Below are 27,745 nucleotides of genomic sequence, written 5' to 3' on the forward strand. Positions count from 1 at the left end.
GAGAGAGCCACCGACATCCATCTGTCAAAGAGCCTGGGCTGCAGGGAGTGCAATTAGAGCACCAGTTAGAGACTTAACAAGGTTACAGGCAGCCACAACAGCATCCGATTCGGGGGGGGACATCCAGCTTCTCTTTTCCCTTTCTATCCTCTGCTTGCTAATGCTGTTAGTAGGCTCTCTGACTGAACGGCCTCCAATCTGATTTAGGCTGGAGGCACAGTGAGGACGCCGTAGCGTAGGGGACGGTCACACACTGTCCTTTAGGCTGGAGGCACAGTGAGGACGCCGTAGGGGACAGTCACACACTGTCCTGCCACCCAAGGGGACTGCAAATTAATCTCTGCTATAGGCATTCATTTTTCATCCCCAACTGTTCGGTTATTTTCCCCAAGTAAAAAAAACTAGAATAAGTGCTCCTCGGAGCGACCCCTAGTGGTTGAGATCTGAATGGCCGGACTTCACATGGCGTGTGTGCAGGGGTCTGGCAGTACCAGGTCTCCTGGTTCCCTTGTTTCTGAAAGAGTCATGGCTGCCAGTTCTTCTCTGTCTTCTTCATCTTCAGATTCATCTTCGTCGTCGTCTTCTTCTTCTGAAACATTCATGGCTGCCAGTTCCCACCTGATGTCGTGTGGGAGTTCTGACTGCTCCATATTGTACTGAATAACTGCCAGCTTGCATAACATCTTCAGACTAGGACTTAAGTCTAAGACATACAGGTCTGTATTGAAGAGGATGATGCGATCTTCCACCAAGCAACAGCACATACTAAACCCAAAATCTATTTTATGTGTGTTGACCCTCCAGGAAAAGGTCTCTGGGTTGAATATCCAAACATCTACAAAGTCAGTATAATCATCACTTTCACAACGAATTATGTACAGCTCTCCATTGTAGGCAAATAAATAATAGGGATAATAACAGGGTTCTCCTGGAAGAAGCGGTGCAGAAGGTGTGCTCAGCCAGCAGTTGGTATCTGTGTCAAACACTCGGATGTTGTTGTTTTCCCCGATCAGATCCTCGTCCCCGTTCTGATTCTCATCCCCAAATACAAACATCTTTGTCCCAATAATGGTGGCGGAAGGAGAGTGTAGAAAAGGTGCCAGAGTTCCTCTGGTGTTAATTAAAGACCACACCATTGTGGTGGTGTCCAACTTGTGGATGTCATTGAACCAGGTTGGGGTGTTGTAATATCTATATCCTCCATAGACATACATGACCTTCCCCATGACACAGGCTGAGTGGTACCCCCTCCCCTCTGGAACAGTCCCAGAAACCTTGTGTTTGAACCATCTGAGGATATCAACATCAAATGCATAAACCGAATTGCAGTAATCCTCTAAGACCCAATTATAACCACCCCACATGTAAATCATATCCTCTATCAGCACAGTTGTGTGGCCATCGTACAATGAGGGAACATCAAGGGGATATTCTCCTCCTTCAGCTGTCGCTGGTGGCAATTCCCTCCAACGTAAAGACACTGTGTTGAAGATGCAAACCTGAATAGGATGATCATCGTAACTTCTAAAATTGAACACCCTGAGTCCCACTGTCACAGCGGTCTGGTATCTATTGTATCCTCGTGCTCCCTTCAGATGCAACGTCCAACGGAACATTTTACACACCGGATCAACGGGTCTGACTTCGGTATCGTGGTCGAGAGGTTCCCCTTTCAGTGCTGTGGATGAAGGAGTCTTGCACATCAGAGTTGGAGTTTTGTGTATAACCTGTACATCGTGTATACAGGTGAATCTTATCAGTTCCTGAAACTGTGGACAGTTATAAGCTGTCCGGCGTGATGACGCGAGCCTCATCACGATGAGGTCACAATGAGTCACCCATGCCCAAATATGGAATTCCAGGTGAGCCAACAGGTTGAACAGGTTGGCCTTGGTAGAGGTACTATATGTCATTTTATAATAAGACCAGGGGACCTGGTTCTGCCAGACCCAGAATAAGTACTTTATAAGATCAGAGCACTACGTCACGGCTAAGCCGGACTTCACATGACATGTCAGCCTGTGTCTATGCCCATGTATGGACGAAAGGGGGACAGACTTTTATGGCTGAGAGTAAAGGGAAAAGGGGGCATGCCCATGTATGGAGAAAACAGGTACAAAGCCTCATGTAGGCCGACCCCTTGGGTCTGGCAATAACAAACAAAACAAAAAAGCGGCACATTTATCTATTTCATTCAAATATCTTTTTCTTATGAAGCTTATTAACCTTCAGAATTGTATTGGACTTATTGTGAGACAAAAGAAGGCTGAGGGTGACTGCTGTGTACGCAGATAAGAACATAAAAAAGAAGCTATAGGAGCAGAACTTCATGTTTATACCGTGATGCCGTAGATAACCAGGGAGCCGTTGTGCAGCATCTGCAGGCGGACGGAGCGGAGGAGGGGCGTGGCGTCTCTGAGCCAGCGGAGGACGGGGCTGGGGTCTCCGTGGACGGGACAGTCCAGCATGGCGGAGGAACCTTGGAGGACCGTGTGAGTCGTGTGGGCCTCGCCCTTCAACACTGGAGGCTCTGGAAAACACACACATACACACGTTCATTAAGTCTAAACTATCAATCATCATCATACTAATCATGCTCAAAGGGCACAACCTCCCACTAATAACAATATAATACTATTTGATATTTGGTATAATCTTGTACTGTAGGCTAAACAACAGATTAGGAGAAAATAACACAACCAGCTTTAAAAGATTAGAAAAGAAAGACCAGATTTGTAAAAAAAAGTAAAAAAATAAATAAAGAACAGAGTGAGTACAGTTTCTCAGTCACTTAAAGGGTTAGTTCAGATTTTTTTAATATGAAGTAGTTCCGGTAGATTTGGTGGGGGCCGCTCATTAAAAATAAATTAAAAAAACTAGCGTCATTTGTATTGTTGACCTATTTCTACCATATAGAGCAGGTTTCGTTCAATTTCGACCCCTCTGTCACATGGTACTATTTTTTGTGTCATATATTTTGTGCGTGAGTAGGCTGCCGCGGCGCAGTGATTCTGGACACAAACATTAGTACCATGTGACAGAGGGGTCGAAGTTGAACGAAACCTGCTCTATATGGTAGAAATAGGTCAACAATACAAATGACCAAATCTACTAATCTACCGGAACTACTTCATATTTATCAGAAACGGACCATAACTCTGACCACGGGACTCGGGCAATCAATTAATACCTTTGCAACCACTACATTAATGGTAAGTATTTCCTACAGAAAATACTCAAAAAATCTGAACTAACCCTTTAAGTTCTACAGTACTTCTTTGTTCAACAAATAGTGACAATAGCCGATGCTTTTAGATCTGCTTGTAGATCGCTATTGTAGAATAAAAATGTTTCAATTGAAAAATGTTGACAAATTCTGCCAGGGTTTGGTGATGAACATACATTATTTAATAGAGTCTCAAATAGTGATATTATCAAAGATAAATATCAAACATATCAGACCGTCTACATTTCCCAAAAGGAAATTCATGTATTTAACTGACCAGAAGCAGGGATAAAAAAAATCTGATACAAGTTAACGACTAGACGAGGTATATCAAAAGCAGAGGCATGAATTTTCCCCCATCGCTCCCCAGCGAATGGAACCCTGGATTTAACCGATGCCTGACAATGTTTGATCAGCTCACCTCGGATGCGGACGAATGAAAGTGCCCGTATGGAGCCCACACTGTTCTCTGCTATGCACATATAGGTCCCAGCGTCGCTCATTGTGACATTGTCAATGATCAGAGAGCTCCTGCCAGCCTCGTCTACGGTGGCACCTGACGAAGACAATGAATAATGATGTGAATTTATAATCATTATTACATGGCAACGTTCATGTTGAGTCGCAACAACATGATTTTACCTTGTGATAACATACCAACATGACAAACCTCTTTCAGCATTAATAGATTTGAGCATTACTATGCAGGCTAAAGACAAACCAGCAGCCTTGTATTCAATAAAACTGAGTGCATTATTTTATTTGTATGTATTTATTAATGCACTATTCTTTGGTATAACAGTTAAAGGTTTGGTAATAATAAAACATGGGAGTAATTAAGCAACCCCTGAAGTTATCATAACAGATCATGTACAGTACCTGGGTAGGGGCTGTTATTTGCAGACCAGGAGATGACGGGGGTGGGTGTGCCCTGAGCATGGCAGGACAAGGCCAGACTCTGACCCTTGTTCAGGGTCACGTCGCCCGGCAGCTCCTTGAAGGCGGGCCTCATGTTGACGGACAGGCGGATGTCCTGTCTCGCGGAGCCCGCGGCGTTGGTGGCCACACACGTGAACACGCCACTATCACCTGGCTGTACAAGGGACATTCAAATTAAAGGGATAGTTCACCCCCAAAATGACTTTTTTTCTATTGATTACTCACCCCATGGAGACTTGAATTCATGGAGATCTTTTGGTTTTTGTCGCATTCCTAAGCCAATAATTTGATGACCGTCAGCGTCTCCGGTAGGAAACTCAAAGTGTCAACTTTGAGTCTCCTACCGGAGACATAAGTCATTAATTCAATGCTTCGTGGGGTGTGTAATTGATAGGAAATAAGTCATTTTTTGGGTGAACTACTCCTTTAACCACTTCACATAGATTTGAAAGATCCCAAGAACATAATGGAAAACACATGGGGGGTGTTTATTTTCTATGTGGTTTTCTTTCAGTAAAACCACAACACGTTTCACATCCATCCATCCATCCATTGTTCCATACTGCACGTTGAAATATGTATTATTAGTACAGTATCTCTAACCTCTGCTCGTTCAATGATCAGCTCTCCTGATCGCAGTACAGTGAATTTGCCTGGAAAGTTGGGCACAACGGCGCCGTCTTTCTCCCATGAGACCCGGGGATCTGGGGAACCCTGAGCGGCACACGGAAGCAGGGCCTGGAATCCCTGGATGACTGACAGCTCTGTCTGCCCAGCAGGAATCATAGGTGGGACTGAAAGACAAAAGGTTATTATTACAAATTGTAATTACTGAACAGAACTCGTCAGGGTGGGCCCCACACCTACTCCTAACTGTCGCATAAGGTCAGCAACTAAGGCTTATGCCAGGACTTAGGTCCCTGGTTTTCTATAACTCTGTGGAAAACGGTATCATTACAGAGTGGACTATCTCAGTGAAATTAAACAAAGCGTTAACAAAGATTATGCTTTAGCGCCTTATATATGATTACATAGCAGAACACCTGTGGCAGAGAAAATTAGGTGATCAGTTAAACCAATTAATCAATCAATGCATCAATCTATTCAATGTATTCTTAGAGGGATAGTTCAACCCCAAAATAACTTTTTTTCTATAGATTAGTCTTGAATTTTCTATTGGAGACTTGAATTCATGGATACTTTTTAGTTTTTGTCGCATTCCTAAGCCAATCGTTTGATCACCGGCAGCGGTTCCGGTAGGAGACACAAAGAGTATCCTTTGTGTCTCCTACCGGAACCGCTGCCTACCGGTCCGCTGGTCATTAAATTATTGGCTTAGGAATGTGACAAAAACAAATACATATCCATGAATTCAAGTCTCCATGGGGTGAGTAATCGATAGAAAAACTTTTTTCTTTTTTTTGGGGTGAACTATCCCTTTAACCCTTCTATGCAATAAAATGAATGTATGTAGCTCTGTAACAACAGTGAACCAACCTTGAATAATCAGCCTCATATCCTGGCTGGCTCTACCGGCTAGGTTTTTGGCAGTGCAGGTGTAGATGCCTGCATCACTGCGCTGGGTAGCGGTGATCGTCAGGGTTCCGTTGGCAAAGATGCGTACGGACGCCCCCTCAATCACAGGCCTCCGATCCTTGTGCCAAGTGACCTCAGGCTGGGGCTGACCATCGGCCGCACACTCCAGGCTGACCGGCTGGCCCAGCACGGCTGTGTACTCTATACGAGGCACGCTCAGCACAGGCGGTACTGGAAGAAGCACAGAGTAAAACCACATTACAAATCTCATGGACAAAATGTTCAGGAAACCGAAAATGAAATTGAATCCCTGGGAACGCATGTCTGTCATTTTAGATTTCTTTGGCTATTAAAAAAATAGCAGATATACAAGCTTGTAGATCTGCTATTTTTGAAAAATCTTTATTTTTTTTGCAGATTTTGGACATATGTTCTACAAACAGTTTTTTGAAAAACTTATGTTGCTATATCAGTGGTGCTCGACTTTTCCACATCAAGGACCCCCAAAATGATATGTATTTGGCCGCGGACCCCCATCTCAAAATATGTTGTTCCAGGGACCCCCAGAAGCACAGATCGGAGTTAAAAATGTTCGCTTTAAAACATATATATATATTAAAAGATTTGCACACATTTTCACGATTTTTCAAAAATAGCAGATCTACAAGCTCATAGCGCGGCACTCGATGCTGCGCTATAAGTTTGTATATCTGCTATTTTTGAATAGCCAAAGAAATCGAAATGATGTGTTCCCGGATTGAACGGGTTAATCATATTACACAGTAATTGCGCTTAACAGGAATGTGTTTCTTCAGATGTCCCTTTGAGACACATGCACATTAGTGTAGTTCAGTGACATTCTAGGACAGTTTAACAGGAGTGGAAATAGCAGCTGCAGCACAGAACCAACATACACATTATAGGATTGACCTATTGACCCCTTAAACCCTGACAACATTAATTCAGCATCCATTCTTTTCTTCAAATCTACACACTCAAGTAAAACTCCACATTACCTTGGAGGACTAGTTTCGTCCTGCCCACGGCTGTTCCTGCTTCATTCTGTGCCAGGCACTGGTAGGTGCCCGCGTCACCCAAAGTGACCCGGGAGAATTTCAGGGCTCCATTGGAAAGCACAGCCAGCCTATGTCCTGTGACAGAGAAGCAGTGATTGCATTTTCTTCATCAGAAGCATCTATACCATCTAGTGCAAATGTGTTTGTATCGATCTGTCCTATGCCGTACACACATACACAATATATGTATGTATATATACCCAATATGGACCTTTAAGGGTACATTTTTGCACTCTCAGACAAAACCACTTAAACCCTCTACACTTAGTAAAACAGACCTGAGTTAGGCCTGTATTTGGTGCGCTCTTTTTTCCCCTCTACACCGAATCTCTTTGCTGAATATAGCCGATCTACAAGCTCACAACGGGTCGCGTTGCGGCGCACTGTGAGCTTGTAGATCTGCTATTTTCTGCAAATGTTCCCCCCCAGAATAGGGTTTGCTACATGTAGGTTTCAAATGGTTAACATTGAGGATTTAGCTGTGTATGGTGTTCAACATGATAAAACTTCTCTCACCTGCTGCTATGGGAACACCCTCTCTCTGCCATGTGATGGAAGGTCTGGGGAAACCATGGGCCTCACAGCGGAGAACGGTCCCATGATGCAACACCACTTGTACTTCCTCTGTCATTGGCTTAATCTCTGGGGGCTCTAACCGCAAGTAGGGATAAATGCAATGTTTAGATCGCTTTAACATAAACACCCTGTCATGGGGCAGCCCGTGGACACAGACCACAGACCACACACCCCATCAGTGGTGGGAAGTAGTACATTTACTCAAGTACTGTACTTAAGTACAATTTTGAATTGCTTTTGCTATACCTGATTATTTCCGTTTACCAATACTTTATACTTCTATTCGACAATGCCAGGGTCAAATATTGTGCTTTTTACTCCACTACAATTATTTGACAGCTTTAGTTACTAGTTACTTTGCAGATATAGATTAATATTACAAAACATACATTAACCAATTAATCCATATTATATACTTAGGCTATTTGAAAATAGCAGATCTACAAGCTCACTGAGCTCATATATTTGCTATTTTTGAAAGAAATTGACAAATTTCTCTATATATTTGATAACACTTTTGTACATTTCTCAAATAACATTATGAATACAGGACTTTTACTTGTAACCGAGCATTTCTACATTGTGGTATTGCTACTTTTACGTAAGTAAAAAAATCTCAATACATCTTCCACCATTGCACCCCATACAGTTTCCTTTACACTACTACAATCTGTAGAGACCTGCTGTATGGCCGTTCCAGAACTCACCTTGCACAGTCAGAGAGATGTGTTTGTGTGCCACCCCAGCTGGGTTGCGGGCAGAGCATGTGTACCTGCCAGCATGACTTGGAACCGCAGCGGTTATTTCCAGCACTCCTGGATATATAAAATAAGAATGTAATCCAATTACTAAGTTATATTACATTTTCTACAGCTATGTTCTGGACTGTGGCTTGATTATCACCATTTTTATAAACAGAAGTCAAAAGCAGATCTACCAAGTTCATTACAAACTCTAGGCCCTTTAACCCATTAATACCTGGAACGCATCTGTGTCACTTTAGATGCCTTTGGCTATTCAAAAATAGCAGATATACAAGCTCATAGCGCGGCACCGAGTGCCGCGCTATGAACTTGTAGATCTGCTATTTTTGAAAAATCGTGAAAAACATTTTTTTTATTTTTTTTCCGAATCGCCTCAGGTCTTAAAGGGTTAAGTGTGAGCCAATTATTTGACCGTGTACTCCAGGGCCGTTCCAAACTATGAAGAGATGCCAATTGGACAATCTCCAATTATATCTTTATATAGAATATGCAAATGCAACTCACGTCTCAATGCTACAGAGGAATGCATTCTGCTGAATCAGCAGGCCAGTCAAAAACATAAAACATAACGACGGTCTTACCGGTTGGCAGGACTCGGTAAGTCCCTCCCCTGGCACCCAGCTTGGCTCCGCCCTTGGCCCAGGTGACAGTGGGCTGAGGACGGCCCTGGACGTGGCATGGCAGCACCACGGGAGACATCTTCACAGCCGTGACTGTCGTGACATCATCTTCAATGGATGGAGGCACTACAGGGGGAAAAAGAGCACAAACGTTCCTCTGAATATTTTTTTTATAACAGATTTTCCAGCTATTGTGGGCACATTTCTTCAAGAATAGCAGATCTACAAGCTCACAATGCGCTGTGAGCTTGTAGATTGGCTATTTTGAGGTTCATTCATTTTATTTTGTTTGCTTAAAGGGATAGTTCACCAAAAAAAATAAAACGATTAGTCACCCCATGGAGACTTGAATTCATTTTTTTGTTTTTGTCGCATTTCTAAGCCAATAATTTGATGACCAGCGGACCGGTAGGCAGCGCCAGAACCGCTGCCGGTCATCAAATTATTGGCTTAGGAATGCGACAAAAACTAAAAAATATCCATGAATTGAAGTCTCCATGGGGTGACTAATCGATAGAAAAGAAGTCATTTTGGGGGTGAACTATCCCTTTAAGCGTTTTCCACAATCACCTTACAGTACCAAACTTAGCCGAACAAAAATAAAGCCTCACCTTGGAGTATGACCTCGATGACTCGGCGCTCCTCTCCGACTTCGTTGACAGCTGTGCACTCAAAATAACCCTCGTCTTCATTGGACGGGGCGGAGAGGACCAGAGACCCAGAGGCAAGCAGCCTGGACAGGAAGAGAACGGGGACAAAATAACTCAATTTCCAACGTCTTTATGACTTATATATGTCTGATATGTGATGTGTACACTACACATGAATTTCTCCATCGTCATACCTGTATGCCCCGGGCTGCTGGTTCATGTCTAATGGTGTGCCGTTTCTTTTCCAGGACACTTCGGGCGGCGGTATACCGGCGGCCTCGCAGCTCAGCACGGCTCTAACCCCCGTGGTCACTGTCACATTGAATGGGCCGGGGCTGATGGAAGGGCCCACTAAACACAGAGACAACACAGATTCAACAGGACAGTCAAAGGATTATATTGGATCAGTGAAATGTCTGCCCTGTATTCCACTGAGGGGGTTTTTGTTTCTCTGCTGCCAGAGAAATCAAATTAACACAATTATGTTGTCAAATTTCCTTTGATGTTCTAGCAAAAAATAAAATTACTTTAGCACTGAATTTCGCTAGAATCATAAGTGCCATGAAAATAAAGAACGCTGTTGAACCAAACCTGAACTGACCCCAAAGCATCACAAATACACTCAGAGGAAAAGCAATTGTTGAATTGGGAACGATGTGGGAACGATGTTTTTTACCTTGTAAACCTGTGATGTGACAATAAACCTGATTCTGATTCTGAAGTGTATTTCTGAGTACTGTTATTTACCAAACACCCGCAGGTCCATTCCCCGGTGATCGGAACCGGCCTGGTTAGAGACGGTGCAGTAGTAACGGCCAGCATCACTCAGCTGCACCCCGTGAACACGCAGGGAACCCTCTGACAGCATGCTGTACCTGGAATACACACATACATAATAATAGATATAATGCAAAATAATAGAAATGACAGATCAAATGAATATAAGTCAAATCTACAACCAATAGAAGGACTTTTAACCCTTGAGACAGATTGTTCAACTTGTTCAGCTCAATATTACAAAGAGGTTTTCAGATATTTTGTCTACTCACTGTACTGCATGCTGGCTACTAGCCACTGCCATATGCCAAAAAGACAAAGTGCCCTTGAGCCAGATGCAGCCGGATCAAACAGCAGGGGTGCTTGAACTTACTTGTTGTTATCATGAACTACAGGGAAGCCATCTTTTCTCCACATGACTGCTGGAGAAGATTGATCTTCAACTTCACACGGTAACACTGCATCCTGACCGAGGTGCACCGTCACCACGGAGCTGCTTTCCTTTATGACTGGAGGCACTGCAGGAGTAGAAAGTAACATTAACATGACCAAACAATGGTTTCATACTGTGTGTGTGTGTGTGTGTGTGTGTGTGTGTGTGTGTGTGTGTGTGTGTGTGTGTGTGTGTGTGTGTGTGTGTGTGTGTGTGTGTGCGTGCGTGCGTGCGTGCGTGCGTGCGTGCGTGCGTGCGTGCGTGCGTGCGTGCGTGCGTGCGTGCGTGCGTGCGTGCGTGCGTGCGTGCGTGCGTGCGTGCGTGCGTGCGTGCGTGCGTGCATATGTGTATTCACGCATGCATGCGTACGTACAGGTACACGTATGTATGGTTAACTTACAGAGGATCTCCACAGTGAAAAAGAGACTGGTGCTTCCAGCCATGTTGGTGACCACACAGCTGTACTGACCACTGTCCTCAGTCCTGACATCTTGAATCTCCAGGTATTGACCCCCTGCCAGCCGCTGGACACGACCCCCCAGCTGGCAGAACGAGAGCAGCAAAGGAAAAAAGAAAAAAGGCAGAGAAGAGGAAGAGAGAGGGTGGCTGAGTCAGATGTGGTGATGACAGACAGAACACGCCGTGTATAATTGCTGGAATCTTTGGCTTTCTCCATGTCCTCTGAGCCTATATACCTGCAGTTTCACCTCATCCTTGTACCATGCTATTTCAGGAGGAGGGTCGCTGTCAGCCAGGCACTCCAGAGTCAAATGTCCCTTGGCTGGGACAGTCAGTGTCCTCACATCACTAGAGCCAACCAGAGTTGGTGGAGCTGGAACAAAAATCAAACAAACCCTTGATCAGTGGTGGAAAAAGTACTCAAATGTTTTACTTAAGTAATAGTATAAATTCTGCAATATAGAAATACTCCTTTACAAGTAAAAGTCCGAAATTCAAAATGTACTCGAGTAAAGGCACAAAGGTATTGGCATCAAAATGTACTTAAAGTACCAGAAGTAAAAGTACTCATTATGCAGAATGTCCCATTTCAAGTTCTCAAATGTATAAAAAGGTTTTAAAAATAGCAGATCTACAAGCTCACAATGCGTTGCGATAGCTTGTAGATCGGCTATTTTCAAATGGCCGAAATGTATATAGGGCTGAAGTGATTAATGTATGTTTTGTAATAATAATCCAAATTTACAAAGTACAGTACTTAAGTAAATGTACTTAGTTACTTTACACCACTGCCGTTGATCATTACTGGTGCGACATAGTCGTACCCCAAATTGATTTACATTTAATCCGTGATAATTGCATCGAGACTGATTTACCGGTAAGTAAAGAACACTCAGCAGAATAGTTTTTTCTAAGATGACGATTTTTGGAATCTCTCAAGCTATTACAGTATGTGTGATTTTCAACCATCTGTGATTGAAAGTGTTATTTCATACTTTTCCCCTTATATTCAGGAATCATCAGGAAAGCTGATGATGAATGAATACCATCGAAGCAATGATCACATTAACAACAAACTAAGGTTTGTGCCATTAGGATTATGCTGATCCAAGCCTTCTCTGTTATACTTTCTGAGTGTTTGTTCAAGGACAAAGTACTGTGCAACAATAGATTTTCAAAATGGAACCTTGCGTTAAAAAATACTCAGGATTTTGCAGTGCAGGGGAAGAAGGTAATGATGTGTGATTTACGGCAACGACAGAAGTGGAGCGGCAGACACGAAGTGTCTCTTTGATGATCAACAATGTACGATAAGTTCAAAGAGAATGTGTCACCTTGGACGCGGACCCAGTGGTTTCTTCCATCTTCTCCCGCTGGGCTGCTGGCCAGGCAGGTGTACAGACCTGCATCCTCCACCTTTAAAAAGACACCATTCATCATCTTGAGTGGGTCTCGCACAACAACGCTTTAAAAGTTTCTGATGTCAGTGCCACAATCTTTATGAAAGTAAAGAAAAGGCCGCACACTCGTAGCCACTATGCAGGATTTATTTTAATGAAAAAACAACGTTTCGACCTGGCACGGTCTTCTTCAGGGAAACTTTAACACAACCTTTTAAGCACTATTTTATACTTTGTCATACGAAGGTGTAGCATGGCAAAAATAGTCGTTGTGAGCTTGCAGATCTGCTACTTTCGCTATTTTAGAATTTTGCCAACCAGACCTTAACCCATTGATACCTGGAACGCATCTGTGTCACTTTAGATGTCTTTGGCTATTCAAAAATAGCAGATATACAAGCTCATAGCGCGGCACCGAGTGCCGCGCTATGAGCTTGTAGATCTGCTATTTTTGAAAAAAATCTTGAAAAAAAAATCTTGAAAGAAAATGTTTTAGATTTTTTTTTTCAAAATGTTTCAAAATTTCAAAACTTTCAAAAAACCTCAGGTCTTAATGGGTTAAAGTGTTTGCCCTTTAATGCCTAAGATCACCAGGTTGAAAGGCATTAGTCATCTGAACTATACTCACAAACATTCTTGAACTAAGGGTTTGACTGCACAGATAATAAACAAGATTTTTAGTTATCACTATGCAAAATGCAGGTCTTTTGTAGCCTGATTATCAGCCTGAAGCTGTGTGGAGCTTCAGTCTGAAATTGGCTCCAGTGTCGGGGATTACAAGGGGGAGGGGATTCAAATTTCCCTAAACCAATCACAAGAGATCCACGGATCCGCCTACATCTGACGTCATCGCACAGCTTGCTTTAGCAGATATTCGCTGATTGGCTTGTCGTTAGACCCACCCCCACCTCCGACTCTCATTGGACGGTACTTTTTGTACCGAATAAATCCTAGGCTCACATTTCAACACCAGACCAAGAGGGGCAGTCCACTCAGAGAGTGGGCGGGGTCTATGGTCTGGAACCAGGCTGGGTCTTTTGTACATCAATATATACTTGTACATACATATATACTTTGTCATAGGATGAACAGCAAAAATAGCCGATCTACAATCTCACAACGTGTCACAAGCTCACAGCGCGTTGTGAGATTGTAGATCGGCCATTTTAGAAAATGTTTGCTTAACCCATTGATACCTGGAACGCATCTGTGTCACTTTAGATTTCTTTAGGCTATTCAAAAATAGCAGATATACAAGCTCATAGCGCGGCACCGAGTGCCGCGCTATGAACTTGTAGATCTGCTATTTTTGAAAAATCGAGGGAAAAAAAATTGGGGTTTTTTTCCAATTTTTTTTAGGATTTAGAAGACATTTCTAGAATCTTCTCAGGTCTTAATGGGTTAATGACAATCCCAAAATAGGGACGCCTGGTTGAAAAGTGGTTAACAAAGGAGGTCATATCTGCAATTACGTTTTCGACCCATACACAGTGACATTATGAAGTTTTTCAGGGTTTGCGATTTTACCTGCACTTTGCTAATCCTGACAAAGCGTCCATCCTCCTGTACTATTTCAGTTCCCTCCAAGGGCCGGCTGTCCTTGAGCCAGCTCAGCGTGGGAGGGGGGACCCCCACCGCATAACACTCCAGTTCCAGTGGGCTGTCGACTGCTATGGTCAGCTCCTCTGGGAAACCAGAGCTGGATATCTTTGGGGGCTCTGGAAACAAAATAAAAGCAGTTAAACGAGAAAAGAAAAAAAGCTACAAAAAGCAAACAAATTTTAGCTTTAATAATGTGTAAAATGTTTATAGCTTCTCGTGGGTAAGTGAACCATTTAAAGTTCTATTTCCAACTGGTTAATTAGTGTGGTTTAACAGCAACCACAGGCCAAACCAATTTCCAAACATACTCGTTCACCACAGAAAACCGCTCAACAGTACCAGATACTCCACTTAAAAAAACATGCCTTAAGAGCTTGAGACCACTTGGTCTGACTCATATGTTTGTTTGGTTTTTGTCTTAAAGTATTTATTAAACACATTGATGTCTTTCTTTTTTTGGCTGCAGAAAAAAGGGGGAAAATGCACAGTTTCTGGGATTATTTTTAAATGTTTACATTTTGTTTTGAAATATATCGAAAATGTTTTAAAAGGAAGGGATTTTTTTTCCTATCGATTAGTCACCCCATGGAGGCTTGAATTAATAACATTATTTTTTTTGTCTCATTCCTAAGCCAATAATTTGATGACCAGCGGACCGGTAGGCAGCAGTTCCGGTAGGAGACACAAAGGAGACTCTTTGTGTCTCCTACCGGAACCGCTGCCGGTCATCAAATTATTGGCTTAGGAATGCGACAAAAAACACAACCTTCTGCGGCCAAATACTTTTGGGAGTCCATTTGGGAGTCCTCGACAAAAAAAAGGTTTGAGAACCACTGACCTAGCACAGTGAGGTTGAAGCTCTTGGTGCTGCTGCCAGCCTGGTTGCTGGCCACACAGCTGTAGAGCCCTGCGTCCGAGGACGCCACGTCGGGCAGCTGTAGGCGCGTCTCCTGGCCGTCCAGCAGCAGGTTGCGGTGCAGGGACAGCGGCTGGCCGTCCTTCAGCCATGTCAGGGTGGGAGGTGGGATGCCACGGGCCTCGCAGGTCAACGTCACCAAGGACCCCTGGACCACCGTCACTGGCTCCACTGGCTCAACGTGGTCCACAGCTGGAGGTACTGTGGCACAAACACATCAGTAGCTCTGGTGTGAATGTGAAACTTAACAACTTAAGCCCTATATTTAAAGGTAGGGTAAGTGATTTTCTTTGGTTAAAATAAGTGTTAAATAGCTCTATATTCTGATAGTACTCATTGCTATAGAGTGTTTGTTCAGTAAAAGGAGTCTCCTTGTCTCTCCAGCTCTTTATAAAACAGAAAATGCATTTTCGTTTCAGTTTCAGTTTCATTTCCAATTTTATCCAATCAGGATAGAAAACACTAAGAAATGAGCAGGCAAAATTGGAACTGGAACACTATATAAATGAAGCTTAAAAATGGGTACTTTCTCCTGATTGGCTGAGATTTTGACACCTACCGGAAAATGTATTTTCTGTTTATTAAAGAGCTGGAGAGACGGGGAGACTCCTGTTACTGAACAAACACTCTATAGCAATGATTACTATCAGAATATAGTGCTTTAACCTTTTAACAAAATGCTTTTTGTTTTAACCCAAAAATATCACTTACCCTACCTTTAACAAATTATCTGACAAATATATATATATATATATATATATATATATATATATATATATATATATATTATTTTTGGAAATTTGCCCAAAATAATAATAAAAAGTGAATGTGATAAGCTGGGAACGTGCTTCACCAGGGCTGGACAGAAACATTTAGAAATTGTTAGTGACTTTCTACATACCGGTAATAGTATGTACTGAGTTTTACTTACATTTTTATCCCACGATTTTGTAACCCCATTTTTTACACCCAGTGCCAATCTCTATGTAATCCTGGGCACTACACTCCCTCTGCCAACCTAGGGAGGCCAGGGCCGAGCTCATGCCTCCTTCAATGCATGAGAGCCAACTGACCTTCTTGTCACCTGACAGGGAGAGTTTCCCTGGTTGGACGTAGCGCGTGGAAGGAACACGTTATTCCAACCAGTTCCTTTCCCTTCCATCAGGCGCCCTGGCTGGCCAGAGGGAGGCAGTATAGTGACCAGGATTACTGCATGTTTTTGTGAGGGTACCTACACTAGGGGACACGGGGAGAACATGCAAACTCCACACAGAAAGGCCCTTTCACCAACCCCACCTAGGGTATGGGCACTGATGACGTGGAGGAGAGGACACGCCCCCAGCACCCACAGTGTCCCCGGTGGGAATCGAACCAAGGACCTTCTAGCTGTGAGGTGACAGTTTAACTATGAGTCTCATTTAAACTATGAGTCAATGTCAATGGTACCTTGGACTTGAAGATCATAGGTGAGCTCTGCAAGACCGGCCCGGCTGCGAGCCACACAAGTGTACACTCCAGAGTCAGACAACTGGACAGGAGAGATCCTAGACACACAGAAAGGGAACACAACACGTCCATTAACTATGTTGAACAACTGGAAACATTCTAACCGTTTATAAATTATATGGTTTCAGCTGTTTGTTTGGTTTGGTTAGCTTTTTCCCCCCCAATTTAATTGTTGCAAATTCCCAATGTGTACTGTGGTTCCCGTTACTGCCAAACCTCCCACTGTTTGCCGGGGTAGGCTGTAGATAACATGTGTGTCTCCTCCAATACACATGGATTCACAAGCCATTCTTTACACGGAGGAGTTTCACCAGGAGAGTCAGGGTTCCCACACATTTTTAATAATTCATTTTCAAAACTTTTCCATAACATTTCCAAAGTATTTGACCAGGCCTATAGCAATCATATGGTGCAATAATGAGTCTCTTCCACCAGTGTGCTATCAATGCAACAAGACAGACTCGAGCGAAGGTGTCACGTGACAAAAATAATTGATCTACATGTATCACTGTGCATTGGGTTGTCAGCTTGTAGATCTATTCTTTCCTGTATACATCCTGTCCGCACTCACACAGCTCGTGCAGTCAGTGCAGCACTACATTTTAACATGTTACATATTATTTCACCTAATGTTAGGGATTGGGACATGTTTTTTTATGAACAAAATTGATATCCAATAACCTTTTCCAGGCCTGGAAATATTTCCAGGAATTTATTGACCTTGGGAACACTGGAGAGTACGTAATGCGGGCAGAGGTTCACGCTCTCTCCCCGAGTCTCTTATCAGGTTCCCTAATGAACCAGCAGGGGTCACTAGTGCAGCAACAAGGACATTATCCCTCTCTTGAACACTGCCATTGTGTTGGTCAAAGCATGGGGTGGCCAAGCCGGAGACATTGCTGCCGATAATTGGTCGGGGTCTCTGTGGTCGGGGGTGTTTTTATTTGTATTTTTTACTTTTCATTTTCTCCCCCAATTTAGTGATTGACAATTACCCCCATTGGTATTGTCCCTGTCACTGCCAAACCCTACGTGTTGGTCTTGATGAGGGTGTAGTAGACCAAGGGTTCCCAAACCTTTCTGTCCGCGACCCCCCAAAATGATCATATTTGAACAGGGGACCCCTCACCCTGACAAGCACTTGGAATTGTAGGCATTACATTTAGTTTGACTTGTTTCCACAGATAAATATTGTGAAAATAGTCGATCTGCAAGCTCCATTGTGAGCTTGTAGATCGGCTATTTTCACAATGTTTTCCTCTTTCTTACGTAATATTTGACAATTTGGACAATTTGGTATTAAAAAGGTCTTAAAAGTCATTAAATTGTAACTTTATAAATGTGCATATAACCCTGTATACTCACCTCAACTCAATTCAACAATGAAAAAACAATGTTGCACATTAAGCTAATCATCTGGGGACCCCCCAAAATAATTTGGGGACCCCCCTGGGGGGTCCCGACCCCCAGTTTGGGAGCCACTGTAGTAGACCACCACAAGTCTCCTCCGATACACATGGGAGTCGTCAGCCACACTTCTTTTCACCTGACAGCGAGGAGTTTCCCTGGGAGGTCGTAAAACACGCTATCCCTCCCGGTTCTCCTCCCTGCTGAACAGGTGCCCCGACCAACCTGTAGGGGGTTTGTTATTACAGCCACAGAGCTCACCCTCCCCTGCCGACTTCCCAACCTCTGAACATGTCCAAATGTGTTTGTCCAAGCCGGAGGCACCGCGGAAGAACCCCTAACCCCAGTCTCCACAGTGGTGGGCAGGAACTTTAGCCCTTTACGCCACCCGGACACCCCTGTGTGGGGCAATGTTTTATCTCTATGCCACCCAGGCCCCTGAGCAAAAAAGAATGTTATAAGTACTGACCGAAGCACAGAGTCAGCAGAGAGGAGGCGCGTGCGGGGAGAGAGGAGCAGAGGCCGTCCATTCTTCAACCAGCTGATCTGAGGTGGAGGGTTCCCCGCTGCGTGACATTCCAGGGTCACCACGCCGTCCTGGGTGGTTTGCACCTCCCGTGGCACCGTGGTCTCGCCCGAGATAGATGGGGGGACTGTTGATGATGTGAATGTCATGTTGATTAACGCAGTACAGAAAGTTTGAGACTACTACAAATATCATTAACCTATGCCATGTGTTTGTACACTTTAAACCCAAAAGCACATTTAATCATTTTATATTTTTAGCACATGGTGGTCACCGTGTTAATCGAGCCCCCTAACCCTGGCAGAGGTAGCGATAGCCATGCATTATTTATTGAACTACACAGTCATCAATATACTCGCTGCTTTCCAGTAAAAACTGACCCAGTACAAAGAGGGTGTAGATTTAAAAACTGACCCAGTACAAAGAGGGTGTAGATCTTGCTCTCCTGGCCAGCGGGGCTCATAGCCAGACAGGTGTATGTCCCTGAGTCCTCAGGGCTCAGCATCAGTAAGGTTAAGGTGGTGCCATCTGGAGTTATACTGCTGGAAAAACGAATGCATTACTACTGTAATTATTATACAACAACAACAATGCTGCTGTGTGTGTGTGTGGCAGTGGTGGAAAAAGTAATTTTTTACTTAAGTAAAAGTATCAATACTGCAATGTAGAAATACTACAAAGTCTGGAATTAAAAATGTACTTGGGTAAAAGTACAAAAGTATTGGCATTAAATCAAAAGTAAAAGTACTCATTATGCAGAAATCTTCCATTTCATGTTTTCAAAATGAATAAAATCTTTTGAAAATAGCCGATCTACAAGCTCACAACGCGTCATGATGCGACGTATTTTCAAATAGCCGAAGTCTATATAGAGCTGAAGTGGTTAATGTATTTTTTGCAATAATATTTAAAATCTTTAAGGTAACTAGTAACTAAAGTGGAGTAAAAGTACAATATTTGCCTCTGAGATGTAATGGAGTAGAAGTAAAAGTATTGAAAATTGGAAATACTCCAGTAAAGTGACAATACCACAACATTTTACTTAAGCACAGTACTTGAGTACATGTACTTAGTTATTTTACACCAGCTCACAACGTGTCACATCACAACAAGTGAGCTAGTGGATCGGCTATTGTTACTATTTGTTGTATGACAAAATATATAGGTGTTCAGTTTTGTTTTTTTACAAATCGAACCCTGACAACGACTATTATGCATTCACCACTAGTCAGTCAGAAAGTAAATCAGAGGTCCATGAATGATGAATGAAGGCTTACTCTATGTGCCGAGTGTCTGATCCCTCCAGAGTCAGTCCGTTCTTCAGCCAGCTGAGTTGAGGTGTGGGCGACCCAGACGCTTTGCACTCCAGAGTCAGCGCCTCTCCCATGGGAGCGCTCAGTTCTGTCGGGTGGACAGCATCCACGATGCTTGGAGATACTGAGAGGACGTGGAGCAAAGCGTTAAAATATATAAACATGTCAAAATGTTGGTGTGAATATGTCATATTGCAAGCACTGTTCCTTTACCCTGCACAGTGAGAGTATAGTCCTTCTGTGTCATCCCCTCGCCGTTCTTGGCCACACAGCTGTACGTCCCGGCATGGGACAGCGTTAAAGGCCCCAGCTCTAGCCTGTTGCCCCGAACAGACCATTGCCACTGTAGACTGCTTTCTGGAGGGCAAAAATCATGAAATTACACCAGGTGTCATACAATCCTATGCTCTATCTACAGGGGTCTTCAACCAATGGTCCGGGGACCACCAGTGGTTCCAGATGGTCCCCAGCTAAATGATGGAGTTGGTAACCAAATGGACCCGTATAGATCTTTAACTCTTGAGAGTGTAAAATGAAACCAAATGGACCCTTACGGGTCCATTTGGTTTCATTTTACTCTCTCAAGAGTTAAAGATTGTTGAACATCTGCATTGCTTAATTAAAGAATTGTTATTTTGATCAATGTTTGCCTGTTATCTCTCCTACATTGGTACCACATCAACACAGCATGGAATTATGGACAAAATCGTATCCAACGATAACAAAATATTCTAAGTTTCGTGTCTGAGAGTCTAAATCTCGTCAAACGGTGGTCCGTGGCTCAAATGCCGAATAAATAATGGACCTTGACACGAAAAGGGTTGAAAACCACTGCTCTATCATATTTACTGATTTTCGGTAACGGTAACACCAATTTCCCTGTTTTTTTGTTTTTTTTTGCACAGCGAGGACATTTTCAGATATCAGAACATGCAGTTTCCCACAACCATTCACTTCCACTCCTCTTACCAATGGGAGTTCCATCCTTGAGCCACGTGATGCTGGGAACAGGGACCCCAGAGGCCTCACACAGCAAGGTGACTCGGGAGCCCATCGTCTGGATCAGCGCCTCATGGAGAGGTCCGTCCAGGACAGGAGGAACTATGGTGACAGAGACGATATTGTGAGTAAAAAAGTTCTACACCGTACTATATCATTCATTCTTTATGTTTACAGTACAAAGTGCTTATACATTTGATAAAAATCTAAATATATGGCCATAGTGTTATGTGCTGGTACTGTATGTCCTTGTTTTCGTGGTCTCCCCTGTGCAGGGGTGTGCTGTGGATCTCTTAGCTAGTGGAGTGCTACGTTGCGCGCACATGCACGGGCGTACACACCGATTGAAATAACCTCTTTAATATGTAGGCCTATTTATTAACCCACAATATACAGTATATCAAATGTTATTCTATTAACTTGCATAATGGGGAAACTTTAGTGTTGCAGACGTCACCTCAGTAATTCGATTAGTTCATGAATCCATCAGCCGCTGTTATCCAACTCTTTTGACTGCTTCAGACAGAACATCTGACACCTACAGTAGGCTACTTAGCAGGTCACACACAATGAACCATTGATTCAGTGTGACACTCCTCGTCGATTGGCAGGTTTTGTTAGCGAGGTGTGAAAACTGCAAATGGTTGCATGTGCGGGCATGCGTGCAGCTTCAAAGCTAGTGGAGCTGTGCTCCACTAGGCTCCACCGGCAGCCCACCCCTGCCCCTGTGTGTCTCCCCCCTCATTACAGCTGCAGTGAGTCACTGATTAATTGCAGTGGTGTTCACTCACTCATCAGCGCCTGGTGGATAAAAGAACCTGGAAAACTCTGAGACTATCAAAGAATGTGCTCCCACATCAGAGCACTCTGGTTTCAACGTCAAAGAGTGCTCTGATGTCGGCTAATTTTACGAATGGTCAGAGAAGATTCTCGTTAACCGACATGCCATTTTCATCTTTTAAATGAATTCAAATGAATGATAAATTCATTTCATGTAGAAACATTAATGATCTTAAGGAGCGTTCCTTAAAACCCATTTAGACCTAGAACATCTACTCGTTGCTATACCTTTCAATCCAAGAACCCCTTTGTGTAACATTAGCTGTTGCTGTTTATATAGCAACATTTCTTTTTTTTTCCAGAAAACGTAGGTCAGGATTTAAAAGGCCTCAGGTCTAAATGGGTTAAGATAAGCTGATGAAGGAGGCAAATATGATAGCGTCACTGTACGTCAAAACACAGTTCATGCATGTCTCACCATGAACTGTTAACCTGAAGGTCCTGTCCACCTGTCCAGCCACATTGGAGACCTTGCAGGTATAGGTGCCACCATCGGCCACCTATATGGACCAGAATAACAGGACAGAATAATTAACCACTTAAAACATAATACTTTGTTGACCGGGGTTCCATACTTGGTCTGTGCCTTTTTCCCTCTACACCGAAAATAGTCGATCTACAAGCTCACAACACGTCACATTGCAGCGCATGGTGAAGCATTGTGAGCTTTTAGATCTGCTATTTTCGCCGAATGTTCGCCCCCCATCATAGAGATGTGCTAGGGTTCAAGTGGTTAATCAGGAAATAAATACTAATAGCAGTGGTGGAAAAAGTACAATTTTTTTAAAGTAAAAGTATCAATACTGCAGTGTAGAAATACCCTGTTACAAGTAAAAGTCAGTTAATTTTACTTGAGTAAAAGTACAAAAGTATTGGCATCAAAATATACTTAAAGTACCAAAAGTAAAAGTACTCATTATGCAGAACGTCCCATTTCACAAGTTCAACATGTATAAAAATCTTTTGAAAATAGCAGATCTACAAGCTCACAATGCATCGCATCGCGACACATTGTGAGCTTGTAGATCGGCTATTTTCAAATGGCTGAAATGTAAATAGGACTGAAGTGGTTCATGCATGTTTTGTAATAATAATCTAAATCTAAATCTAAAGCTCTGAGATGTAGCGGAGTAGAAGTAAAAGTACACCACTGACTAATACTAATACGTTATTGTTATTATTATAAGAGCCGGAACTCTGACCTGCACTCCGACGATCTCCAGATGGTGATCATCCATCCTCAGGCCGTTCCCTGGTACCAGCTGCTGCCCGTTCCTGTACCATGTGACCTCGGGCTTGGGAAGGCCCCGGGCCTCGCAGCGCAGGGTGACGGAGGAGCCCACCTGGGGAGTCTCCAGCTCTGACTCAGTGTCCAGGCGAGGCTTCAGAGTGGGCAGAACTATCGGAAACATGATGACAGGACAGTGAGATGACCTCACCATGACTCACTTCATGCAAGCATTACTTCATCCTTAACCCATTAAGACCGCGAATGCATCCGTGTGTCATTTTTTAGATTTCTTCGGCTATTCAAAAATAGCAGATCTACAAGCTCATAGCGCGGCACCGAGTGCCGCGCTATGAGCTTGTAGATGTACTATTTTTGAAATTTTTTGAAATTTTGTGCAAATCTTTGAATATATATTTATATATAAGCAAAAATGTTTGACTAAAATCCTTGCTTCTGGGGATTCTACGAATGTCTTCTAAATCCTAACAGTTTTTAAAAAAAACTTATGTTGCTATAATATCAGTGGTTCTCAAACTTATTTCATGTCAAGGACCCCCAAAATGATATGTATTTGGCCACCAAAATATTTTGTTCCAGGGACCCCCCAGAAGCAAATATTATATAAAGTATATATATATAGTTAAAAATGTTAGCTTAAAAGAAAAAAATATAAAAAAAAAAAATATATATATATATATATATATATATATATATATATATATATATATATATATTCAAAGATTTGCAAAAAAAATCACGACGAAAAAATAGCCAACGATGCGTTCCCGGTTTTAATGGGTTAACTATGTGCTGTCACATCTGGTTTTGCGGTGAACAGTCATAGACGCCATTGTCCTGCCCGCCTCCAGGGCTGTTCCGTGGGTCATATTATATGGCTCGGCAGTGTTTCGTGATTAGATCATCTGTGTGAGTGTTGTCTGAACTGCGCAGATGCTACTAGCGTGCTCTCTTACCATAAACACTCAGCAGGATGCTCTTCTGATCCTGGCCGGCTGAATTGGTGGCGGTGCAGACGTACTGTCCAGCGTCCTCTATTCTCGCCCGGGGCAGCTGTAGCATCTGACCACCTGCACAATACAACAACAGAACAGGCATATAGTAAATAAAATTGAATATTTGTGCGGTAATCCAATGAAACTTCAAAATTGCATTCTGCGGGATGACTCAAAATAGATGAGACTAAAGACAGATGCTGTCTTTAAGGAACAGGAAACAGACCGAGCCTACAGCGGGGATCACAGCGATAAGGGTCGGCAGTGATTCGAGTGTTTATAAAACAAATTCAAATTCTCAGTGTTCTCGCTGTATGGACGCTGGACGGGTCACCTCTGCATTTGCACAACAAATGGCTTCTCCTATTCAACTGTAGGCTATTCAACCTTTGACTACCAGAAATAAAACATTGTTTGCTTAGCCACTGGTGGCGATTTCAGAGTGTTTTCACTAACCTTTGAAAAATGTTTTCGCCAAAAAGCAACAGAAAGCAGAGAAAAGGCAATTTTTCCAAATCCATTAACATGGAAGTGAATGTTGCTGGTTTTTTTTGCGATCACATGATTTATTGCTTCATTGCTTCACTGGGAGTCAAATGGTGACTCATGTGTTAGCGAACAGCGCCATCTAGCGTAAAACCACTGAAAACCCAGAATCTCGTCATTCTCGTCAATGGCACCTTAGCAAAATATGACGAGAAATCTTCTTCTGTGAGGCACCAAGCACAATGTATTCAGCCAGCCGTCGGCTTGGTGTATTGGTGTATTTCAAGATTCAGTCGTACGGATATTAGGGATTGATGTGACTAGTAGTACACTGTGTTCATGTATGGACGGTGCTTAATGCTGCTGACCTGGCAGGATATGGATGCCTGTGCTAAATTGGAGGATCTGTCCGTCTCTGGTCCAGGTGATCTCTGGCGGAGGATAGGCCTGAACGTCACACAACAGGGACACCATGTGACCCTCAATCACACTCACTTCCTCCTCCTCCTTCTGACCGCTTATCCTTGGAGGAACTGGGGAAGAAGAAAAGTGTTTACCTTTTTTTCCCTCCATTCTACAGAGAATTGTATTGTGTCTGTTCTCTCACAGACCCTCTGTTTGTATGATAAAACATCTATTATGTAGAAAGTGCTTTACAGAAAATATTTTTTAAATATAATAAATATATTAAACAACAATACAAGGCCACAGGGAAATGCCTGTGTCCTTAGGATGAACAGAGGGAGCTGAATGGGTGTGAATTGAATAGAGAGAAACCAGGACTAGCTCCTCAAATTCGTCAATTATTTTCCTCACATCCGTTTCAAAATTTGTCAGATAAAAGGATAAAAGGAAAAATTGATCAATTGCTTCGCTCACCTTGCACCGTCAGACTGAAGTGTTTCTCAACTGTTCCAACTTTGTTCTCGGCAACACACAAGTACCCGGCCATGTCGGACACCTGGACACTAAGCAGCTGAAAGGGAAGAGGAAGGATGATGGGAAAGTTAAACAGTAACGTTACTGCTGATGTTCACTCCATCAAGATATCTAAAGGTTCCGCTAGAGTTGTTGAAAGGCCAACAGCAGAAAACATGGTTGAATTGGTGTGTAACTATACGTTACGGCTAGCCGTATTTTATTTGGTGTTTGTGTATTTATTTGGTAGTTGTATTAATTACACTGCTGCTTGTATTTTGCATTACTCTTGTTTCCTGTTTCTGAGGTGGAGAGTTGGTGCCACAGACAGCTCAGCAGCTTGTGGCAAATGTCAAGACTGTTGATCACTGGAGACTGCCAGCTGCTCTCTCCGCCGATTGGCCGGCTCTAATGAGCCCCATGACGCGCCTACTCAGTGGATTGGCTGGGGGCCACTAAAGCTCACTCTTGAACTTCACTGTTTAGAGGACTGTCAGCTTCGGCAGTGGGAAAATCGGTTCTCTTGTCCTCTGTCCCTTCGCCTGTGTCCTTGAAAGACTGCATTTCATAACCAGCCTCTGGAAAGACTGGGCTCTGACTGTGACCAACTCTGTTGAGACCTTTGAGTCCTCAGTTTGTTAAGCTTTTGAATTTGTGTTGATTGTTTGTTAAGTTTGGTTGTGTTTAAATTAGGTTTATAGTTGGGTTCTGTTAGCTAGATTAGGTTTCCTTTGTTTGTATTCATTGTCTAAGAATTTGTAATTATTTCTATTTGTGTTAATAAATATTATGTTAAATGTTTTAATTCAGGTGTTGTTTTCCGTCTTTATGTTGCGGCCTTTATACCCTTAGAGTAAGGGTCGTAACACTATATGAGTGTGAAGCAGTCACTGAATGAAGCAATACGTCCGAAGATGCCATGGTTTACAGTGATTTTAGAACAGCTATGGGGCATTGTTAAAAAGGCCCTCCATGGCTTATTGCTTACATAAAACGGTTACTAGTACTTATACTTGGCAAGGTTTCATAAAATACAAATGGCATTAAAAAGATGCAGCAATTTATAGATAGCAAAGAAATCACTCTCTGCCAAAGTGACATTTAGCAGAATCGTTGCCAAGCAACAGACATAGCAACACACAGATGCAGTGGAAACTGGAAAGCATGCTTACTGCACCCTCTGTTCTGGGGCGAACATTCTCCAGAAATACCCAATCTACAAGCTCACAAGACGTTGCAACACAAAGAGATTTGGTGTAGAAGGAAACGAGAGCAGACCTAGTACAGAGCCAGCTCTGGTCCGTTTTACTTAGTTTAGACTAGATGGTTAAGTTGTTAAAGATTGCGGTGATTATTAACATTTATCTGAATTTGTCTGATTGTTTTCATTTACGTGGGACTGTCATTAATTTCAGTATGTCTCCTTTCTTTTGTTCCACCTCAATATTGTCCATCTCCCTCCCCCTCCCCTCCGGTAAATCAAAATTCTCTGCAGAATCTGCCATTTTGAAACAATTTGTTTGGCGCAGTAATGCTGATGTAATGCGGTCACAGGTGTGTGTTTAAGTGTGTGAGTAATTTACAACTATCCGTTTTATAAGTCAAACGTACATTATTGATTGCTCTTTAAAACGGACAGCATAGCATCTACACAGAACTATGATGTTCGGAGAGTCATGTGGAGGCATGTGGTTTCAATACCATCCCTAGGACCAACCAATCTGAAGAACAACCAGTAGGGGTCAGCAGTGACAAGATTACACAAGTGTGTCAGGAAATAAGGACATTGGTATTAGAACTAAATTGGGAGAAAATTGGAAGAATTGGCCCAAAAAAAACGAATTTATTCGAGAGTGGATTTCCCTTTTTAAATCTTGGGATTGCCTTATTTGAAATCAATGCCCCAGGGAAGCCTAATTTAATGAACATTTTCCTTAAACAGCACATGATCCTTTTCAGTCTTAACACTGACTCACCTGGAGTTGGGTTCCATCCACACTGACATGATGCTGTGTGTCTACGTGCACCGGCTGCCCGTCCCTCAGCCAGGAGACGGCCGGTGCCGGGTGACCGGTCACATCACAATGCAGAATGACAGTACTGTTCACCACCGCTCCTATCTCCTCCATGAACTCCTCTGATGAGCCCATGATGACTGGAGGGACTGGTTGGAGAAATGAAATACAGCATCAATCACTAATCACTATTTCACAATAGTGAATTTTTAATGATGCGGATACTATAGAGGCTATGCGCGTGACATCACTGTACCCGGAAGTTATGCGGGAACGCTTACTGAGTGGCAAAAAAACTACTTTCTGGCTTTGACAGCCCATATATCCAAAAAGGAAATTCCTATCTGATTTTATTAAACAACGTTAAACTCACCAACATGGCAGCTGTACGGAAAGCTTGAATTATCCTCTTTCTAACTGCAAAGTTTTTGTTTCATGAAAATCCACCGACATGTTATGAGCTACTTTCTGTCGATAAATTCCGTGCAGGTGATTATTTTTCAGGGTGTCAGAGTTT

General features: G+C 42.9%; 1 protein-coding gene across 1 annotated transcript in view; it reads right to left on the minus strand.

Moving 5' to 3' along the window:
- The window catches only part of hmcn2 (hemicentin 2), a gene marked incomplete at its 5' end in the record, with an annotated part of 103,223 nt that overhangs the window by 21,926 nt on the left and 53,552 nt on the right, over positions 1 to 27,745 (minus strand). The window contains 30 exons of the mRNA XM_080433596.1: positions 2,340 to 2,530; positions 3,648 to 3,782; positions 4,106 to 4,319; positions 4,769 to 4,959; positions 5,663 to 5,932; positions 6,718 to 6,852; positions 7,294 to 7,428; positions 8,061 to 8,168; positions 8,699 to 8,863; positions 9,349 to 9,470; positions 9,582 to 9,738; positions 10,135 to 10,262; positions 10,538 to 10,682; positions 10,998 to 11,139; positions 11,293 to 11,429; positions 12,391 to 12,472; positions 13,984 to 14,174; positions 14,897 to 15,175; positions 16,421 to 16,518; positions 18,357 to 18,540; positions 18,828 to 18,952; positions 19,691 to 19,850; positions 19,940 to 20,083; positions 20,696 to 20,827; positions 21,984 to 22,065; positions 22,768 to 22,964; positions 23,771 to 23,884; positions 24,664 to 24,828; positions 25,175 to 25,271; positions 27,190 to 27,377. Of these exons, the coding sequence (XP_080289722.1) occupies positions 2,340 to 2,530; positions 3,648 to 3,782; positions 4,106 to 4,319; positions 4,769 to 4,959; positions 5,663 to 5,932; positions 6,718 to 6,852; positions 7,294 to 7,428; positions 8,061 to 8,168; positions 8,699 to 8,863; positions 9,349 to 9,470; positions 9,582 to 9,738; positions 10,135 to 10,262; positions 10,538 to 10,682; positions 10,998 to 11,139; positions 11,293 to 11,429; positions 12,391 to 12,472; positions 13,984 to 14,174; positions 14,897 to 15,175; positions 16,421 to 16,518; positions 18,357 to 18,540; positions 18,828 to 18,952; positions 19,691 to 19,850; positions 19,940 to 20,083; positions 20,696 to 20,827; positions 21,984 to 22,065; positions 22,768 to 22,964; positions 23,771 to 23,884; positions 24,664 to 24,828; positions 25,175 to 25,271; positions 27,190 to 27,377 (4,613 nt within the window). The remainder of the gene's footprint in view (positions 1 to 2,339; positions 2,531 to 3,647; positions 3,783 to 4,105; positions 4,320 to 4,768; positions 4,960 to 5,662; positions 5,933 to 6,717; positions 6,853 to 7,293; positions 7,429 to 8,060; positions 8,169 to 8,698; positions 8,864 to 9,348; positions 9,471 to 9,581; positions 9,739 to 10,134; positions 10,263 to 10,537; positions 10,683 to 10,997; positions 11,140 to 11,292; positions 11,430 to 12,390; positions 12,473 to 13,983; positions 14,175 to 14,896; positions 15,176 to 16,420; positions 16,519 to 18,356; positions 18,541 to 18,827; positions 18,953 to 19,690; positions 19,851 to 19,939; positions 20,084 to 20,695; positions 20,828 to 21,983; positions 22,066 to 22,767; positions 22,965 to 23,770; positions 23,885 to 24,663; positions 24,829 to 25,174; positions 25,272 to 27,189; positions 27,378 to 27,745) is intronic.

This window comes from Gymnoscopelus braueri (genome assembly GCF_963280865.1).
Source record: "Gymnoscopelus braueri genome assembly, chromosome: 7".
Classification (NCBI taxonomy): Eukaryota; Metazoa; Chordata; class Actinopteri; order Myctophiformes; family Myctophidae; genus Gymnoscopelus; species Gymnoscopelus braueri.